General features: G+C 42.9%; 1 protein-coding gene across 1 annotated transcript in view; it reads left to right on the top strand.

The window, feature by feature from the left end:
* Positions 1–20,152, top strand: part of TENM4 (teneurin transmembrane protein 4) — a 435,533-nt gene that overhangs the window by 384,756 nt on the left and 30,625 nt on the right. The window contains exons 22-24 of the mRNA XM_004382006.3: positions 4,074–4,306; positions 8,126–8,280; positions 12,626–13,503. Of these exons, the coding sequence (XP_004382063.1) occupies positions 4,074–4,306; positions 8,126–8,280; positions 12,626–13,503 (1,266 nt within the window). The remainder of the gene's footprint in view (positions 1–4,073; positions 4,307–8,125; positions 8,281–12,625; positions 13,504–20,152) is intronic.

Below are 20,152 nucleotides of genomic sequence, written 5' to 3'. Positions count from 1 at the left end.
CCACCCTGTGATGTAGGTACCCATCATTGCATCCAATATACAGGTGAGAAAACTGAGGCTTCCCAATTGTGTTGAGCTTGAAAACATTACTTCCCCTCTCTAATCTTTAGTTTCTAATTTGAGGTTAATAAAATCTCCCTTGGAGAACTGTTGAGGGATTACAGAGGATGTTTGTAAAGTGTCTAGAATTGTGCCAGGCACAGAGAGGAGCCCTAGGAATGGTACCTATAATAATATTATTTCCCAATGGGGGAAGTCAGGAATGGTATTATAGATGAGATGATGCTCAAGCTGAGTCTCAGGAGGTGAGCAGGTGCTCCCGGGTGAATAGAGGCAGTAGGGCATTCTAGGCCCCTGAGCAGTGTGGGGAAGCAGAAGGAGCACAGACTTTGGTGTCATGCAGACCTGGGTGAGAATTCCATCCTGCAGTTCGCAGTCTGTGGCCTTGGTCAAGTCAGTTCACCTTTCTCAGTCTCCGTTTTCTAAAATATATTTTTTGCTAGCTTTGAGGAAAACCAGGTCATGTGTATAAAGTGCCAGCACAGTATCTGGGACAGAATAGGCATCTATAAGTGGTAATGGATCATTCGTATTAGTGGTGGTCACCTCTGCAGCTCTGTTCGAGGACTGGTGGTGCTGTAGCCCGTGGAGGTCCAGGTGGGCATCATTGACACAGGTGCTGCTCCCATTGCTGGCTGGCATGAGGAAGCAATGAGTTGAAGAATGGGCAAGAGCTCTGCAAATGGAGGAGTGCTTTTCAGATGTATACCTTAATTTCATTTGATCCTCATGGCAAACCTGTGAAGCAAAGCAGAGCAGGGACTTAGTCATTTGACAGATGAGGAACCTAAGACTTGAAAGGTTTGGATAACTTGCCCAAATAGGAAATCACATCTTCTGAGTTTAAAGCTAGAGCTCTTTCTCCTAGTTAGATAACTGACTGCCAGACCTCAGATTTGCCTTTGGGTACAAAAGATGCAGCCACGGCTCTTGTAGACTCTCAGGGACAATCCTGACAATGCCACCCTCTTCTAAGAGACTCAACGGGAGTGACGCTTCTCTGGGGCAGTGCAGAAAGACATGAGCTGGAAACTCAGGGCAAATTAAAGCAGACAGGGCCTCCCCCACACTCCGTTGGAGACCCATTTTTCACCAGTGTGGATGGCGCCAGTTAATCATGAGTGATGGGCAGAGAAATGGAATAATCGCCCCTGCCTCACAGTCATCATCAGGAAAGCAGAAAGATCGAGGCTGCCCCAGCATTGCAGAGCAGGATCTTTTATTTCACCAGAATCAGTATCCTCTGTGAAGATTAAATCTGTACTGCCTTATAGGGTAAATCTCGGGGGACATTTCAAGAGAAACAGAGCATCTCGCCTTTTTACCACCACCACCACCCCCAAAAGAGAAATAAAAGAAAAGCTAAGTAATATAGATGAAAGTCCTATTTAAAACTTTTTGAATGGAGATGCCGTCTATTTAAAATAAGTGCCTACTATGGGCTAAGAGTCCCTGGGTGACACAAATGGTTAAGTGCTCAACTACTAACCAAAAGTTGACAGTTTGAACCTACCCAGAGGTGCCTCGGAAAAAAGGCCTAATGATGTGCTTCAGAAAAGTCATAGTCTTGAAAACCCTATGGAATGTAATTCTACTCTGAAACACGTGGGGTTGGCGTGAGTCAGAACTGACCTGATGTTGCCTGGGTTGGTTTTGGTTTTTACTACGGGCTAGAAGGCACCAAAGCTAAACATTGGTAATACAGAGATGAATAAAATCCAGTCTCTTTCCCAAGTATTGGCAGCCTGGTTTGGGAGACAGACATAGAAATACATAGCCATAGCACTATTTAAGTGGCCTATAATCCAGATATGAACAGGTTGCTCTCAGAGCACAGGAAAGAAAGGTTGGAGAAGGTTTGCCAGAAAAGATACCATTAGAGCTGAGACCTGAAGAATAAGTAGAAGTTCATTAGGCTGAAAAGGGTAGGTGGCAATGCATGCCACAGAGCAGGAATAGCATGTACCCAGAGGCATGCAGGCGTGTTTGAGGGACCAGTTGTTCAGTTGTGCCACAGTATGGGGCATCTGGGAGGAAACAGCTGGGAAGGGGCTAAGAACAAAGAGCAACACCAGAGCATGAGGGACCTTGTGTGCTGCTACGCTGGGGAGGCTGAGCTTATTCTGTACGATATGGGGAGTCCTGGAAGGGAAAGCATAGAAATGCCATGTTGGTGTTTGGGCTAAATCAGGAGGAAGACTCTGGAGAAGACACAGGCTGCAGGCAGAGAGACCTGCCTTTTATTTGAGCAGGAGGTGATGATATAGTAGTATTAGGGCTAGAGAGGAAGGTCAGTTGGAAAGTTGGAGATAATCATGGTGTTTAGTTGAAGTCGGTAGAGAAAATAAGGAAGGAAAGCCTTGGATCAGGAGGCCTGGCCCTGTTAGACGCGGCCGGTCCCCAAGAATACTGTCCACAGAAAGGGATGGTTATGGTGACGAGCACTCAGGGTAGCAGGATCAAGACCTTTAGACCTAGACACCGAAAAGATTACGGTTCCCCAAAGTTCATGTGCAAATCAAAATAAAGATGCTGCCAATCTGTGAAATAAAATTTTGTTTTTCAAAAGGACTCAAAGATTACATGCCTGATAAAATGTAAAATGGCTTCTTTCTAGACTTTTTTAATTCTTTCACTTGCATTTTGGAGGAGCATGGGTACCTCTGCTGATGCTCTAAGAACTGCTTGCTTAGTCTGCCCCTTGAATCCTCGAGCACTGTTTGGGCCCACTGTCCAGTGAAAATGGACACCACCAGGCCATCCAGCCTGAACTGAGAGAGATTCCTTTGAATCAGAAGACTTCTCATAGACTTGGAAGGGCCTGTCAACATTGAGATGCAGGTTGAGGGCCTAGTAGATGATCAGGCCATGGACAGGAACTGAAAATCAGCTTCCCAGGAGTGATGAGTCCAACCCCAATGTGGCCTAGACTTAGAATAAATTATAAATCAGTACCATATGATAGCAAAATTCAGGTTTAGTAACAGCGGCCTAATTCTGTAGTCACCTTGAAGTGCAAACAGGTGCAATGACTGGTAATTAAAATAATAATTATGATTATTGAGCACCTACTTTGTGTATATGATTTTATGTAATATTTCCAATAGACCTGCAAGGTAGCTGTTAATATCCCCATTTTGCAGATGAGGAAAACTTGAGGTTCAGGAGGTCAGCTAACTCACCCACGTTTCACAGCCAGGAAATGACAGAGCTAGACTTGGAACCCAGACCTATCTGATCCCAGCACCTATGCATTTTCTCTACCCTGTGGCTAGAGATGGTGCCTTGGCTCCTTAAAGCCTCTGTACAGTCACGGTCTAACTTCTGTTTCTTAGTTAGCGTAACCTGGTCTTTTATGGCTGTCTTCCAGAAACAGAATCATCGTAAGCACCACCACTGCTCTGTTTTGTTTATTTTTCGTTGAGTGTTACTGCAAATTACAAACTAATCCTGCAATTCATTTATATCTGACTGCCGGAGGGAGACTTCTGGGCTCCTGATAAATATAACATGAGTATCAACAGGAGACAGTATTTACACTGACTGGTAGATCCAGCCAGGGTCTCATCAGTCCCAAGATGGGGCTGGGTTTGTACTGTAAACTCTTGAAGGTTTTTGTTGGTAGTGGTGTTTTGTTTTGTTTGTTTGTTTTAAATCAAACCCCTTCATGTTTCTGGCTTAAATTTACAGGTAACTCTCATTGATAATCTTTTTAAGAAAACACGTATTGAGCATCTGACTTGGGCTTAGTGCTGTGAAGGGCATCTCAATCACAGGCAAGAGGTTGTTGCAGTAGTAGCTGGTGGAAGGAGAGTTAGGACAACTACTGTGGTTAGAAAAATTGGGGAATTATCACCCCAGATAGAGATTTCATCCCATAGAACTTTTTTGCTTGGATTCTAAAAGACCAGGGATTCAGATTATACCTGTTGTACCTGAGAGTTGTACCATCTTTAGCTACCTGTTAGAAAGGAACAAAGTGCTCACCAAATTGTCATGTCTTTGTTTTCTAGTCACAGTCCATCGCATAAATACTACCTGACCACAGACCCTATGAGCGGGGCTGTCTTCCTTTCAGACACCAACAGCCGGCGAGTTTTCAAAATCAAGTCCACTGTGGTGGTGAAGGACCTTGTCAAGAACTCTGAGGTGGTCGCGGGGACAGGTGACCAGTGCCTCCCCTTTGATGACACTCGCTGCGGGGATGGTGGGAAGGCCACAGAAGCTACACTTACCAACCCCAGGGGTAAAGCTTTGCTTTTTAAACACTATCGGTAACATTTATTGGGGTGTTTTCCACTTCCAAAAGAAATACACATTCACCTTATTGTAAAAAAAAAAAAAAAACTGGAAAATATCAAAAATACACAGAGCAAAGTTAAAATTTTCATATTTCCACCCTCCCAGAAATATCCCCAGTTAACGTTTCTTGCCTTTCTTCTTAGTTTTTTTTCTAAGTGTTTGTGTGTCCACCCCCTCAAAAAAAGTGAAATCACATTAAACTATTTTAGTAACCTGCTTTTATTCCTAAGCAATTTATCATAAACATTTCTCCATGTCATTAGTCTTCTATGTACTCATTTTTATGGTCTATATAATATTCCATCAAATGGATGTTCCATTATTTATTCGTCAATCCCCTACTGCTGTACATTTACATTATCTCTCATATCATTGTTATATAAAGCATTGTACTGTATCATCTTGGCACATATTCATATGCTATAGGATGGATTAAATAAATTTTGATCTTGAGTCCTTCAAAAGTTGGAGCTCCTCATACCCACAATCACAGTTTTTCATTCATTTATTCAGCAAGTAGTTACTGAGCTTGCAGAGCACTGTGGTTACACAGATAAGTTCATTGCAGCAAAATAAATAAGACATGAACATGACTCACTGTGATGTGGGAGAGAGGGAGAAGTGCTCCCTGAGATGTAAGGAGAAAGAACTACACATTGAAGTTCAGAGACAAGAGCGACCCCTTGTGGCTGAGCAGACCCTGGAAGGCTTTATCAAGGAGGCGCCATCATTAATCACAAACATCCATCAGTGGAACATTTCCTGTGTTGCAGGCGCTAAAGACACATAAAAGATCAGACTTCCAGCTAAACCCAGCAGGCAGGATTTGTGCTTAAAAGGCAGAGGACACTGAGTGGCCACTTGAGGAAACAGTTGGGCAGAGTCTTGGACAGGGGGTGGGAGATCTGGGCTGCAACATGCTAGACCTGGAATTGGAGCCATTTAGAGTGTCTAAGCCTCGGAGCCCTCATCGATAAAATGGGGGTACCTCCGAGGATTGTTGTGAGGGTCAAAATGAATGCATTTCATATGATATCCTATAAAAATATAATAAGTGGTTTCAAGTCAAAGCAGTAGACTTTAGTGCAAACGGGCAGTCCTGTATTCAAATTCAGGCTTTGCTACCTAATAACTATGTGACTTTGGGCAAGTGGCTTAACCTCTCTGAGCCTCATTTTCCTCATCTATAAAATAAGGATATACTGCATAGTTGTAGTACAGATTAACTATTATCATGAATGTAGTACCAGGCATATGGTAATCATCCCGTAAATGGTGATTCCTACTATTATAGTATAGTACATTCTCCACCACATACCTAGAATGGTCAGGTGGTAACTCTGTGGGATAGATATTGTGATATCCATGGTTACTCTTCCTCCTAATTATGATTTCCAATTACTGAGAGAGTAGCCTGGAGTGAAAAGAACATTTGTAATTAGGAACCCTGCATTATGGTTTTGCTCTGCCACTCACTGGCTCTGCAGCCTTCTTCTCTGGGCCTCAGTTTCCTCACTGGTAAGTGAGCAGGTTGGGCTAGATGATCCCCAAGGCTTCTTTTACATGCAACATTTACTCTCTTATGATTAGAACAGTTTTTTTTTTTTCCCGAGATTCTTATTTCCTCTAGGCCTTTCTCAATTGTTCTACACACACACGTGTTCTCTGTTCTCTTTCCATCCCTCCCTGCCTCCCTACTCTCCCTCCCCTCCTCTCCACTTCTCTCTCTCTCTCTCTCTCTCACACACACACACACACACACACACACACAGATGTTGCAGCAGTGAAATTGCCCAAAAGCCTGTGATTAACCCAGATAGAAGTGACAAGGGTGCCACAATATGCAGACACTTTGCAGCAGGGAGGAGAAAAGATGCCCATCTATTTAGCACAACAAAAGGGGGATAATGAAGTAATTAATCAGGCGACAGATCACTTCTATTAGTCTGTGCAGCCAACTTTGTTAACAAGAAACCCGATTGTTCCACGGAGCACTCATCAGTCCTAGCAGATGGAAAAGGAAGACAGGGCATCCCTAGGCAGACAAGAAAACGCCTATCTTGGTACTTAAAGAATGTAATTAATTTACATTCTAGGCTGGGACAGAAGAAAGGCTTTCCCAGCCTTGGGGCTGCCTGGCCCTCTGTTTGAAGTCACTCTCCAGCACTGGACAGCCTAAGGAGAAGGGCAGAAGGAACAACTGCTGCTCTAGTGGGCTTCGTCACTCAGAGGCCCTTGGGTATCTTAAGCCACCCTGCTGGCCAGTCAGAGACACGTGGGCCCAGGGGCAAGGGTCTTGAAACCCACAAAGTGCCAGTCACTTTGTCATAATAATCATTAGTAATAGCTGACGGCTAACTATTCCAAATCAGATTTTATTATCCCTATTTTATTGATGAGTAAACTGAGACTTAAAAGTGAAGTCACTTGCCCAAGGTTATATAACTGGAAAGCTTTATAATTCAAGAGTCTTCACCTCTGTGAAGCCTTTTCTGATCCCTTCTTTCTTAGAAAACTGAACAGAACTGGCCAGAGCCTCTTTATGTCACTGTGAACCCTCTCAGGCTTCTGTCATTCCCTGGGGCACTCCACGTGGTACTCGCACCTGCCTGTGGGCTCCTCAGGGACACGTCTCATCTGTCTCTCAGCCCCAGCACCCCTGAGCAGTTCAGTTTGGTAGGAGTGTGTCTAACTCTTGTGATTCTCATCCGGGTTGGAAATCAATACCACCCATGAGTGTTTCTAAAAACACCCCCTGAAGTAGTATTTTCAGGAGTAAGGTCAAGCAGGTATATTTAGAATATACTCTTTGGCTGATTATGATACAGACAACTAGTTAAGATGTACTGGTTTAATAGAGTGGCTCTCAAACTTGGGTGTGTGCCATTATCACCTGAGGGGCTTATCAGAAATACAGATAGATACTCAGGCTCCACTTGAGATATCCTGAAGCAGCTATCTGGGGGGTATGTTTTAGCAAGCTCGCCAGGTGATTCTCACACACATCTGAGGGTGAAAAATACAGAATTAGAGGAATCCTTTCATTTGACAACTGAGAAAACAAGCATAGAGACACTCAGTGACTTGCCCAAGGTCACACAAGCTGATAAGGGAGAAAGTCAATGGGCTGGGACAGCCTAGGTGGGGAAGATGATGTTGCTTGATAATTCTGATGCCCCTCTTTAATGTGCCTTTTAAAACATTAAACAATATTCTCTACACAAATCCATCACATTCTCTTTAGGCTCTATGCTTCTGTAATAACCAATAAAACTAAAATAATAAGAATAGAAAAATACGAAGGTCAATTATCTTGGAAGAAAAGTAAACTTGTTACCAAAAAGGGAATCTGATTATTATAATTACAAGGCTTCAGAAGTAGGTTAATTTACATAATTCACAGTGTTGATGTTGAAAAAGGTCCTTCTTAACCACTGCCAGAAGTTATAAATCCAGCTTTAGTGGACGGCTAGGGTGATGGTTAAAAATCTCCAGAGGAGGGAGCATGGTCAAAGGACCTAATGCCCTGGAGAATCCAAATACCTGGGTTCTAACCCCTAGTTTGAACTAGTCACTCAAAGCTTCATCTTTAAAAGGGGAATGAATTTAACCAGTGTAGTCCTGCTGACCCCACAAAGTTGTGGTGAGGGTCTAATCAAATCATGGAAGGGGAGGTGCTTTGTCAACTCAGAAGACTCCATGAACATGGAGGCTGTTATCATTTCTGACACTAAATTCCCTTTTCTGGCTTCTCCTGTCCCAGGCATTACAGTGGACAAGTTTGGGCTGATTTACTTTGTGGACGGCACCATGATCAGACGCATTGATCAGAATGGGATCATCTCCACCCTGCTGGGGTCCAACGATCTCACATCAGCCCGGCCCCTCAGCTGTGATTCTGTCATGGATATTTCTCAGGTAAGGAAAAGGCTTCATCTACTAGGGCCCTCAATTCTGCACCAGTTATTCATCTATACACTGAACAAGCCTTGTTATGTTCATCAAGGTACAAAGATGAATAAGACACAGTCTCTATGCTCCAGGAGTTCACCATCAAGTCTGTGGCAGAGGGAGGTATGGATGTAGTGGAGTCTTGGGGAAGCAGTGAAGAAGTCTGCCCAAGGAAGCCTCAAAGGCAGCAAGTAGAATGGAAAAAGCTTTAAATAGTGTGAATTTAAATTAATAGGAACCCAAATTTCCTCTTTTGTAACACTTATAAGTACTTGTAGATTGTCTGCTCTCTTTCTAGACTGTAAATACATGAGGGCAGGAATTCTGTCAGTCTTTCCCTCTACTATAACCATGGTGCCTGCTACACAGTAGGAGCACAACCAACATGGTTGATTGATGGGTTGACTGATCAAATCCTAATTTTGCCGCTCACTAGCTGAGTAACTTTGGACAAGTTTCTGAAATATTCTGAGTCTCATTTTTCATACCAATAAAATAGAAATCATTCATATCAACCTGGCAGGATTGCTTTAAGAATACGTGATGCAATGCATGTAAGCCTTCTAGTGCTGCTTAGCACTTAGAAGGTGATAATAAACAGAAGTTCTAGTGCCCACTTTTACAAAGGAGGTGTCATTTGTGCCAGGTTTTGAAGGTTGAATAGGAGTTTTCTGGGTAGCAAGGAAGAAAAGGAGACATTCACACAAAACAACATGTGAAAAGACATGAAGATGTTAACGGGTCTGGTACGTTCAGGAAACGTTGGAAAATTCAGTGCTGGGGCATGAGGTTCTTGGAAAGAAGTGGCAGGAGTTGAAACTACAAGCATGGTTTGGGGCCAGTTAGAGAGAAGCTTGCCATACCAGGCCAAAGAGTTTGGACCTTAGCTGGTGGGCACTGGGAGAGACACAAATGGCTGGCTGTTCAGCGTGTCCTTTGTGTATCCTGCAATGACTTGGCAAGGAACGTGTCCTCTTTTGCTTTGGCAGGGTCTGATCTGCGCTGAATCAGTTAACACCTATCTTGCCAACATTAGCAAAACTAGGGAAATAGGAGGCTTGAATTACACCAAATTGCAAATAGATTTCAGCTCCAGCCACACTTACCTTTTCAACCCTTCTATTTCTGAGGGAGCCTGCACTCACAGGCCATTTTCTACTGACTGTGGCACCTGCTGCCTGGTGCTCAGAGGGCATCAGAGGCTGGGAGGCCTCACTGGTCATGCCCACCCCTGTTCTTGACACGTATCACTGAGGCCCTTCTGCAGGGCCTCATGGCTGCTGCTGGTGGTCCCAGCACCCATGTCACATCCTTGTTGGATGCTGGTACAGTTTCCTTCTAAGCCAACTAATGTGATTGTTACGCTCCAGAATGGAATCTGTTCTCTGCCACTTGTCTTTCCAATTTGGCAGGCTTCCTGTGCTGGCTTGCATCTTCCCTCTCTAGTCTGTGAGCAAGCTTGAATTACGCGTTAGGAGCCTGCCACAGCCTGAGGATGTGCATACAAGTATTTTCAATTCTCAAAATGGGTCCTCCACCAGCCAGCACAGGGTGCAGAAAATTTTTAATCCACACATTGAAAAATTGTTTAACTTTAGATAGAGGTACTGCCAAGCAGTCAGATTAAAGGGTTGGGAGACAACTGGCATATATGGGGCGGGGTGGGGGGAAGCACCCACTTAGATTCAGAATCCTGGACTAAAGTCCCTGTGTACCTGGCCTTCACTACCTTGGTCTGAATCTAAGCATGGAATTCTTTGTACCAAACTCTCCAACATAGACATATATTTTTACATGCACATATGGGCAGGGGACACTGGCTTCGATTCTCAGAGCTTCCTCTGTTACAAATGCCTAGCTACTTTACTGTCCCACATGGAGCAGAAGTCCCTGGGTAGTGCAAATGGTTAAAGCCCTCACTGCTAACTGAAAGGTTGCAGGTTCGAGTCTACCCAGAGGCACCTCAGAAGAAAGGCTTTGGCAATCTACTTTGGAAAAATCAGCCATTGAAACCTTGACACACATGGGGTCACCATGATTTGGAATCGACTCAATGGCAAATGATTTTGTCTTATGGAGCAGGAGAGGCAAGCCAGAAAGATAAGAGAGGACCTTTTATGTGAACACAGCCCAGAGGCAAGAATGCAAAAGAAAGAACCAGGGAACTTGGATTTGCTCCTCTGGGAGGAGCTTCCTCATACGTTGTCTCATTTGAGCCTCATAACTACCCTATGTAATATTTATTACCCCCTTTTACATATGGGGAAAGAAGTTCAAGATGTATAACTAATTTGAGTAAGATCATACGTCTAGTAATTGTTGAACTGGGCTAGGAAGTGAGATGTCCTGACCCCATATTCCTCACTCTCCCTATATGACTCACCAGCCATTCATTTGTTCACTCATCGGCCGATCCATTTTTGAAAACGGATAACTCTGAAACAAGACGGTCAGCTCAAAGTGCTTTAATAAAGGCACGAATGCTTTAGGAGGACAGGGGAGGGGGAGAACCTTTCCACAGTAGGACCATGGAATGTGGGAGATGGAGAGATTATAAAATCTAGTCCTTACTCCATTTTGGTAGAGGGTTAATTAATCCTCAGCACAGTCATCACTGATAGGTAGGTCAAGTCAGAGAAGCTTTAGTAATTGGTCTAGTTCAGGATCATCACATAGACAGCTGTGACAAAGCAGGGACTTCAGGCATTGTCAAGCTGACTCCAAAAGCAGTGCTCCTTCTCCTTTCCCAGAGTGCCTTTGCGCATGTGGGCATCAAGGGAGAGAGTAAGAGTAGGGAATCACTTGCTGTTCATTTCTTCTTCCCTCCCTCTCCTCTCCCTCTCCTTCCACTTGCTCCCTCCCCAGCCCCTATTTGGGAGTCCTCTTTTCATCATAATGACAGACAGAAAGGTCTCTGGCAGTCAGGTCCCTAAGGTGCCACAGGACCACAGGGCATGAAATATTTAGCAGCCAGTGTTGACAAGAAATGGGTTTTAGGAAATTGAAAATTCCCGTCGCTTTAGAGTAAACTGTGTTCTTGATGCAGCCAAAGGCTGCTGTGACGCTGTGCCCCAGAGAGCTCTGGGAAGTGTGAAGGCAGCAGCCCTGACTGGTGGCTCTGGAGTGCCTGCAGGCCTCCTGTTCTGTGGAGACAGAGGGACCCGGGGCTGGGAGCAAGGGAGCGAGAGGCTTTGGGTTGCAGAACCGTGCTCTGAAGACATAGAAAAGGGCCTGCTCCATCCTGAGAACGGCCCTGAACTGAAGGGGCAGGTGGAGGTAGCTACATCTTATGTACAGATATTTTATTGGGGTTTCTTTTTACACTAGAAAACTACCACATGTACCTTATAAAAAAGATTAAAAATTGAGAAATCATCAAGAAGAAAATCAAAATCACCTTTAATCCCAGTACTGTTAACCTTTTGGTGTATATCTCACAAGCCTTCTAATCCCCTCTCTATCCATAATCTAACTTAATTGTGTTTTTCCCAATTGGAATCACACTGTGCTTCCAGTTCTGTAACCTGCTTTTTTCACTTAATGCATAGCAGACATTTTCCCGTGTCATTAAATATCTATCTATCACATCATTTTTAACGGTTGCATATAGTATTCTAACTTGTGGGTGAACTACATGTATTATAATTTATTTAGCCAATTCTGTGTCATTGGGCATTTGGGTAGGTTCTAGTTTTCACCATTATTAAACATGGCTGTGATAAACACCCTTGTAGCCAGTGGGGTAGAACAGTGAACTCCTAGAAGAGGAAATTTCTTATATAAAGGAATGCATTTGCTTAAGTAAGCCCCAAATTTGACAGAATGTCAGGGGTTTGCAGGGGATTCAGGAGCCCTAAGGTGTGATGAGTCTTTAGGGATAGGGTAGACAGACAAGCTAGAGGCAGCACCTGTCAGCATAAGCACACGTTTCTTCCTCACTCTGGCCATGTGCAGTGTGACTAGACTTCTTGGGGACACAATTAAAGTAACCCATAGGTGATGGAGCTAGGATTTGAACCCAGCCTATCAAACTCCAAAGTCTATCCTCTTTCTTACTATTTTTTCTAATTATTATTATCCTCTTCTTCATGTTTTGTCAGTCTAATGAGACCAAAAAAGGTCTCAGTGGTAGCTATTGCCTGGTTTCACTCTGATCAGGGAGCTCATCTTCCATTGTTGATGATAGGCTATTGTGAGGAGCAAGTAGGACTGTGAAGACCCTTTGGACACTGTTATGGGCTACACTGGGGTGTGGGATGATGCGTGGTGGGCATCTTGCCAGCCATTTAAGTGTTGGTGTCTCCATTGTCAGGTTCGCCTGGAGTGGCCCACAGACTTAGCCATCAACCCGATGGACAACTCTCTTTACGTCCTTGACAACAATGTGGTCCTGCAAATCTCTGAAAATCACCAGGTGCACATTGTTGCTGGGAGGCCCATGCACTGCCAGGTCCCCGGCATTGACCATTTCCTGCTGAGCAAGGTGGCCATACACGCAACCCTGGAGTCTGCGACTGCCTTGGCTGTTTCACACAACGGAGTCCTATATATTGCTGAGACTGATGAGAAAAAGATCAACCGCATCAGACAGGTCACCACTAGTGGAGAAATCTCACTAGTGGCTGGGGCCCCCAGTGGCTGTGACTGTAAAAATGACGCCAACTGTGATTGTTTCTCTGGAGATGATGGTTATGCCAAGGATGCGAAGCTGAATACCCCATCTTCCTTGGCTGTGTGTGCTGACGGAGAGCTCTATGTGGCTGACCTTGGGAATATCCGAATTCGGTTTATCAGGAAGAACAAACCTTTTCTCAACACCCAGAACATGTATGAGCTGTCCTCACCAATCGACCAGGAGCTCTACTTGTTTGACACCAGTGGCAAGCACCTGTACACCCAAAGCCTGCCCACAGGAGATTACCTGTACAACTTCACCTACACTGGGGATGGTGATGTCACACTCATCACAGACAACAATGGCAACACGGTCAATGTCCGCCGAGACTCTACCGGGATGCCCCTCTGGCTGGTGGTCCCAGATGGCCAGGTATACTGGGTGACCATGGGTACCAACAGTGCACTCAAGAGTGTGACAACACAAGGACACGAGTTGGCAATGATGACATACCATGGCAACTCTGGCCTTCTAGCAACCAAAAGCAATGAAAATGGATGGACAACATTTTATGAGTAAGTATCAAGTCAAGGCCATTTGGTGATTTTGTTTCATTAAATGCATTTCAAGAATTGATGGAATGTTAATCTTGGGGTATATTTCATTTTAATTCAGGATTTGGGATGAGAAGCATTATTTATAATATGTTCCACATGTTCGTATTCCAGATGATTTTTCCTAGGAAGGAGTATGATGTAGTAGAAAAGGCATGAGCTTTGGAGTCAGAGAAGCTGGGCTTGAATATTTTCTCTGCCATGGACTCTCTAGGTCTCAGTTTCTACATCTGTAAAATGGGAACTGTGGATACCTGCCCAGCATACCACAGGGAGATAAAAGCGCTGTCCGGAAATACAGGAATGAAAGAAGGAACAATTCCATGTGAATGAATTTTCCACATAATCAAAGCTCATTTCTTCAAATTTCAAAAAAAAAATTTTTTCACTTTTACCATTTTGGATGGCACTTCTTATGATGTGTATTATATGCCCCCCTTCTCAAACACATGCTAAAGATATAGCGTAACTTTTCTCTTTATGAGCCAAGGTCATTAATAAGGAACAACAACAAATACCTATTATGCAGTAATATGAAGTTAGCGTGCAGAAAGTAGGGAAACGAGGGTACAGAACCCACCCCTGCCCATAGTGATTCTAAACCCCTTTTGTTAGTTCCTGTATCTAACTGGTTGAGTTGTACTTCTCTTCCCTAAGTGTGGCACTGTGGTGTCACTATTTGTTTCTGCCGTACTGCCCACCTTGAGTGGTTCGCTTGCCGACTGGGCATCAGTGTAGGGCTTCTTAAATGGTGTGGCCAGGAAAGCAGAAGTCCAGCTTACTACAATTCTGGTCAAAATTTTAAATATATACATATATGTAAGTATGTATATATATGTAATTCTAATTGTATATTGTATGTTAAATAGATAATATAAATATAAAATAGAGATTCTGAGGTGTTCCTCTATGAGAGATTTTAATGAATGAACTTTGTAACATCTCCTTTTTCCTACACAGATTTTTTTAACACTTCTTTTTGAGGTCTTGGCCATGCACCAGATAGCTGGGATTGCTGGATATGTGAATATTAGATAAGTATGTGGGAGATGGGAAAGGAATTAGCCTTGTTGAGTATCAGCAGCTCAACAAGGGCTAGGGACTGTGCAAGGCACTCTGCAGGCATTATTGCATTTATTCCTCACTGCAGCTGTGGAAGATAGGTGATATTATCCATTTTACAGAAATAGAAACTGAGACTGACAGAGCTCACGTGCTCATTGCTATACAGTGAGAATGTGGCAGAACAGGGATTGCGCTAGCAACCCAAGTCTGTCAGTACCGGAGCTCATGGCTCTTTCTGCTCCTCCCTGCTGTCGCTGCTGCTGAGTTTGTTAATCCCAAATGAACCTGAATCCTTGAACCATAAACTTTTCTCAAGCTTGATCAAGCACCAGTTTCTCATAGTCCTAGAATCCAAAGGAAAAGGATCTGTAATAGATTTTTTAATATAATTTGTCCAAAAACTGTAACAGCAATTTGTACAAAGTTCACTGGCTAAATTCCTTTTCTCCAAACAAGGGCCTTGTTAATTACAAAGAAAAGACAAAGATCCAGGAAAGCAGCAATTATCTTGATTAACCCATTGAAATGGAAATACACTAAATAATTCAATTTTCCTGGTTGCCTGACAGAAATATCTTATACATTATTTAGCCAATACAGGGGTTTCTTTGTCAGAGCATGTCTGTGCGCTCAATTAGTTCCCAAGGTCACTCCCTTAGACCCCAAACTGAGTGCTTACGCATCAGTACAACTGTTACTCTCACCCAGCCCTGAAATCTAAAACTGCTTCCTACACCTCTACCAGAAAGGACCCTGCTCCCCCTCCTGCTCTTTCCTTGATGAAATATGCAGCCTAAGTTGATGTTTCATTAAGAAGGAAAAGTTAGTACAGTAACTTCTTATAAAATGGCTTTTGGAATTTCAGAGTATCAACTTAATAGCAGTACCCAGGAAAAGGAGTGTTGGTCCTTATTGATGCAAACCAGAAGTAGAAGATAAAAGCCTTCAAAAAAAAAAGGAAACTCACTTTTTTTCTGAGATCCTGCTGTGTGCCAGGCTCTTTCCCATTTAATCTTCAAAGTAACCTCAGACAGTAGGAATTTAGCATCCACATTTTTTACAGATGAAGAAACTGAGGCACAAAGAGATAAGGTAACTAGCCTAAAATTATACAGTAAATACATAGCAGAGGCAGAATGCAAGTCCATGTTTACATTTCCACCCCAAATATACTGAATCAGAATCTACAGTTTAACAAGATCCCTAGGTGATTCTTATGTATAACTTCTTGGGAACTTGTTGAAATGCAAATTCTCAGTGGGGAACTTGTTAGAAATATAAATTCTCAGCAGGGGTTGGAACCAGACTGAATAGGTTCAAAACCCTGGTTCTTTCAACTACACTGACTGGGTTCATCCAGGTTCTTTTGTATAATACAGGATTGCGTTGTATAATAGGGATTAAAGTACTGTATTTCATAGGGATATTCTGAGGTTCGAAAATTTAATGAGATAAAATATGAAAAGCTCCATGTCTGACTCACCATAAGTAGTCAAATAATAGCTGCTGTTGTTTACAAGCAATAGTAGTAGCAGTAGCAGTAATTGCAGAAATGTTGATTGGGCATGACCGTATTACCCTGGAGCAGCTACAGGTAGGGGTAGACAGACGTTGTAACTGAGGTAGGAATTGAGGTAGGTCAAAGCCAGAAGAGCAGAATCAAGTGTCAAGTCTGAGGGATCAGGGCATTAACTAGGAAAGGGGTCAGGCTCCTGAGAATCTGTACTCAAAATGGATTGGAAAATAGCATGCAGAGTGGGCCAAAGCAAAATAGTTCAGACTGTGAACAAAGAAAGGATACCAGATACCCGTTTTCACTGGATATTAGCCATGTGACCCAGAGGCAGGCTGGCTGACTTCTAGACCCAAGACTCAACCAGACAGATATAATCCCTATGCTACCTTTTCAGGGATATTATGAGGATTTAAAAAAAAAAAATTACTGAAAGTAAAAACGCTTTGCAAACTATGAAGCTCCCTAGAAGTAAGGATGTGGTGTTATTAACATCTTGATTGGTTTCTAGCAAGGATTTCAACCTGGGATAGAGTACTCAATAAGCAAGGTAAGCATGTGCTTAGGGCATCACAAAACAGGGGCACTAGTTGTCTAAAGTAAAGACCCATAGATGCCAATCAGATGGTACAGAAGGAAAAGTGAGCGCCGCAGTGGAAGGGAACTGGCAGGGCACTAAATGAAATTGATACCAGCTCCTGTGGGTAAGACTGTGCCAGCCGGAAATAAAGTTGACACAGCGTCATGAGGGCACCCATGCACGAGGTTGTTTAAGCCATGAGACCCCTACCACTTCAACACCTTCATTGACATCTGTCTCCTATGGTCCCCTCCTGTGTAATTCAAACTCCTTATTTTGGCAGGTCTCTTGGGAGCATACTATTTCTTTCTAATAAACAAGAGTTGAGGGTGGGCTATCGAGTCTAACTCTTGCTACATTCACCCAATACACAACTAGATCCAAAATGAGAAGTTACTGAGCAAGGAGGGATTATATTAATAGATAACAGGCCTCTGATCCATTTTGAGAGAACTGTCTTGTACATCCACATCTGCTGATCCAGCAACTTCAGCCAGGAGGGTCAGCAATATATAAGTATATATATACATATACATACATATACATATATATATATATACACACACACATATATATATAAAACTCACATATCCCATTTGAATGCGTGAGTAAACAAAGGAGGCACCCAGAAATTGTCAGTGTTTCAGGTCCTCACATGCCTTAATCTGGCCCTGATTTGAACAGATTTTGCCAGTGCACCATTGCTCTAGTGAGTTTTCTACCTTTAGCATTATGAGGCAGCTTAGTGGATTCCACTGTAACTGCTCTAAGATTTCAAAAAAAAAAAATCACATGCTTGCTTGTGACATGAACTATTACTGAAACAAGTTTTAAGTTGGTTTTATTGATCCTCTTAACAGATTAAATAATACATCTAACATAAACATCACACACTTCAGAGCAACTTAACAAAGAGTTCACAATTCCTGGAGAATTAAGATACTTTCTTTCCCTCAGCCTGTAGCTCTGCTGGTAGAAAACCTCAAAGGAGTCTGTAATACAGTCATCATCTCCAATGTATAGCATTATTTATTTCAGATTTTGGCTCCTGGGCAGATGGAATTTGATGACTAAGAAAATGACCTGATGAGCATGAGGCAGGTTCTAAAATCGGTGTGCTGGCTGGGCATGAACAACAAGCTTCCCTAGAGTTTCACAGGAGGAAGTGGCTCTGGCCTCTCATAGTGCCCTGTGACAGCCCCTGTCATAGTTATGCTTATAGTAACTGTGCCCCCTACAGGCCCTAAGTAATTTATCTCTGTATCAAGCTCAAGGCTTGCCACCTAGTTGGTACTCAGTAAATACTTTATTAATGAAATATAAATTTAGGAGGGAGAGGAGATAAAGAAGAGAAAAAAACATATGATGCTGTGGGAAGAATGCTGGATTCAAATCCCAGCTCCAACAATATCAGTCAGCATCCCAGCAGGAAATAGAATTCAACTCAGAAGGTTCAAATGAAGAGACCCCGCTTCCAGTTTTTGCTGGGGGAGAGGGGAGAGGATGTAGGAGCTAGAAAGAGAATCACTGCCAACTTTACAATGAAATAAGTCAGACAAATGGCAAATTTGTGCATTTTTTTGAACTCCTCCACTGAGGTCAAAGGGCAACCAGTTCGCCCAAATCTAAGGAGAGAAAGATTCCTGCAAAAAGATACAAGATGAGAGTACTAGTTTACCTGGGGTAGATACACTGGTAAGAAGAGTTCAGCTTGGGTGGTTGGTAAACTGGTGGAGGCCGGTATAGTGGCAAGAGAGTGTGAAGCCACTGGAGGCTGCAGAAATTTGAGGAGTCCAAACCCTCTTCAGATTTTTCTCCACAAACCCCACTGGAAACTCACAGAAAAGAGTAGAGAAAGATTTAAGAAAGTGTCCCTTGTGATAGAACTGGTGGAAAGATGCAGCAGCCCCTGAGGGAGGGACAGAAAAATCTGCCTGCTCTGTTAGGTCCTTCTCATCTAATCTCCCATGTGGAAAAAAAAAGCCTTAATCTGTGAAGAAAAGGGCAACAAACACTATCCAATTTAGGCACTGGTGAAGAAACACAACCTGACTTAGGCACTAGTGAAAACCCATTGCAACTGAGAAAAGAGAACTAACCCTTCCCCGACGCCCCCCAGAAAAAACTGCTGCTAGAAGAGGAGTGGGAGTATGTAATGACCCCAGAACTACAGCCTAAGACAGGGCAGGACCACTGAGGAGGCCACACCTCTGAGACTCAGGGACACATGCTTACCTAAAATTGGGGCTTAATAAGAGCAATAGAGAACATTTCCACTGGCCCTCACTGCCAGCTGAAAAACTAACAGTGACAAGAAAGAATAGAATACTGCTGGGAGAGGGATAAGAAAGGGACAAGAACATGAAAAGAGATCCTCTCTGAGGCAGAACACAAAGGTGTGACCTAAAGCTGAGGATGGAGTAGACATTGAGAAAAAAAATTAAAAACCCTCTAGCAAACCAGTTCCCACCCTAAACACAAAATATTACTAAAAGAATTAAAAGCCTGTCGTGCACTGAGTAACCACAGCAACAACAAACCTCAAATCCTAACTAAATTAACTCAAACCCCTTCACTAAAGTCCTAGCAAAAGGAAATCATGCCCATTTCCAAGCATAAAACATGTTACGTACTCTCTACTCTGCTACACAAGATGTCCTATTTTCAACTGGACAAGCAATTGAAGAAAACAAGAATAAAACAACAGATTTCCAAGAGACAAAGCAATCATCAGAACCACACTCAAGTATGACACAGATGTTGAACTATCTGTCCGGGAATTTTAAATAACTATAATTATGTTAATGGCTGTAATGGAAAAGGTGTACAACATACAAGATCAGATGGGTAATTTCAGCAGAGAGATGGAAATTATTAGAATCATGTGGAAATGCTAGAAATGAAAAATACAGTTACAGAGGTGAAGAATTCCTTGGACAGGCCCATTAGTAGACTTAACACAGCTGAGGAAAGAAGACAGATCAATAGAAATTACCCAAGGTGAAACACGAAGAGAAAAATTACAGAACAGAGCATCCAGGAACTGTGGGACAATATCAAATGGTTTAATACACATATAATTGGAATTCCGGGAGAAGAGAGAACAGGGCAAAACAAATATTTGAGGAAATAATGGACAAGACTTATCCAAAATTAATGACAGAAACCATAGTGACCCCATAGGGTAGAGTAGAACTGCCCCGTAGGGTTTCCAAGGAGCAGCTAGTGGATTAGAACTGCCGACCTTTTGGTTAGCAGTGGTACCTCACCGTGGCTTTTAACCACTGTGCCACCAGGACTCAGTGTACATGTCTAGGCATATCATTTTTTTTTTTTAATATTTTATTGTACTTCATGTGAAGGCTTACAGAACAGATAGTTTCTCATGTAACAGTAACACACATGCTGTTTTATGACATTGGTTAACAACCCCACAACATTTTAACCCTCTA

Source organism: Trichechus manatus, unplaced genomic scaffold (genome assembly GCF_000243295.1).
Source record: "Trichechus manatus latirostris isolate Lorelei unplaced genomic scaffold, TriManLat1.0 scaffold00088, whole genome shotgun sequence".
Taxonomy (NCBI): Eukaryota; Metazoa; Chordata; class Mammalia; order Sirenia; family Trichechidae; genus Trichechus; species Trichechus manatus.
Note: the sequence above shows the minus strand (reverse complement) of the source record. Positions and strands in the feature narration are given on the sequence as shown.